General features: G+C 39.9%; 1 protein-coding gene across 1 annotated transcript in view; it reads right to left on the bottom strand.

Moving 5' to 3' along the window:
* LOC106527381 (protein-serine O-palmitoleoyltransferase porcupine) overlaps positions 1–1,424 on the bottom strand; it is a gene marked incomplete at its 5' end in the record, with an annotated part of 41,623 nt that overhangs the window by 10,465 nt on the left and 29,734 nt on the right. The window contains 3 exon segments of the mRNA XM_014022243.1: positions 499–575; positions 745–845; positions 933–1,058. Of these exon segments, the coding sequence (XP_013877697.1) occupies positions 499–575; positions 745–845; positions 933–1,058 (304 nt within the window).

Raw genomic sequence — 1,424 nt, forward strand, 5'->3', positions numbered from 1 at the left:
TCAATAACTTGCATCCTTAATTCATACCGGAATGAAATTAATTTTTATCTATTCATATTCATGTAATTAAGCATTTTAATGATTTGGCCGATCAATCGAAAAAATAATCGACAGATTAATCGATTATTAAAATAATCGTTAGTTGCAGCCCTAATTGCATCACAACAGAAACATTTGGTGTTCAGTTTATGACGTGTGCAGACAGTTAAACTGAGCACACAATGAATACATGCTGAGTCTGGTTTGTGTTAATCAGGTGGTGGTGACCTGAGATGGTATCAAATTCACTGCCTGGATTATTGTTCCAGCCCACCCCATTTGTAACTATTGTGTTTTCAACTGTAGGCAGCACATGGCATTCATGTTTATGTTTTGGCCTTATTCTTAGCAACAACAACAGAAAAACCTGTTATTGTCGTTATTGGACGACTGTTCAATTAATAAGTTAAAAAATGTGAAAAGGGTGTTCTGGACAGAATCGTTGCAGGTTGGACTTACATGCAGCATGGCGCTGGCTGTGTATGTGATCAGAATAGCAGGAAATGTTCCCAGTTTCATAGCATTTTTAAACACATCTGTGGAAGAAAATTYAAACACAAAATACATCACATTCAATGACACCAAGTAAATACAGAGTTTTATCAAATACAGAGTAACATACACTCCTAGACTGCCATCCATCAGGGATAAAGATGTTAAAATAATGTGTTTAACGGGCGTTATCACGTGTTAAAAAAAACTCACAGGTTTTGAGCCAAACCGACATGGGTATATTCCAGGAAGTGACCACCAGAACCATGGAGCGGGGCATCTCAACACTCAGAGGTTTCACTACACTCTGGTCCCTGAACAATGAGTCCAACAGAAAGATGATGAGAACGGTCCTTCAGACAGATCAGTTTATCTCAGCAGCAGATCCATGTCCTCTTTACCATCGGATGTGGTCCTTTTCTTCTGTGAAACCTGCTCCAGCCAACATACTGGTACTTTCACTCAGATGACCCACAAAGTAGTTACTGAAGTGGAACGACACAGCATTCTCGTAGGCATCCAACCACCTGCACAGCAACATACAACAGTRACACAACACTACAGTGAGGTTTCATTCTGTGGCCGATGGATCACTCCAGATGGCTTTATTTGCAGTTCTTCTGAGCGACACACTTCAGCACTTCACAARCACACTCCCTGGTCTTAACAACACATAACCAATCACCAGATAGCTGTAAGGTAAATAAAATAAGTGGATCACAAACGCAGATTCAGTTTCTTATTTTCAACTCTTTTGACTGTGCTGTTGAACTGAACATATTTTAAACATGACCATAATTGTAAATAACCTTACCCTCCCAAACACACACACACACACACACACACACACACACACACACACACACACACACACACACACACACACACACACA

This window comes from Austrofundulus limnaeus, unplaced genomic scaffold (assembly GCF_001266775.1).
Source record: "Austrofundulus limnaeus strain Quisiro unplaced genomic scaffold, Austrofundulus_limnaeus-1.0 Scaffold321, whole genome shotgun sequence".
Taxonomy (NCBI): domain Eukaryota; kingdom Metazoa; phylum Chordata; class Actinopteri; order Cyprinodontiformes; family Rivulidae; genus Austrofundulus; species Austrofundulus limnaeus.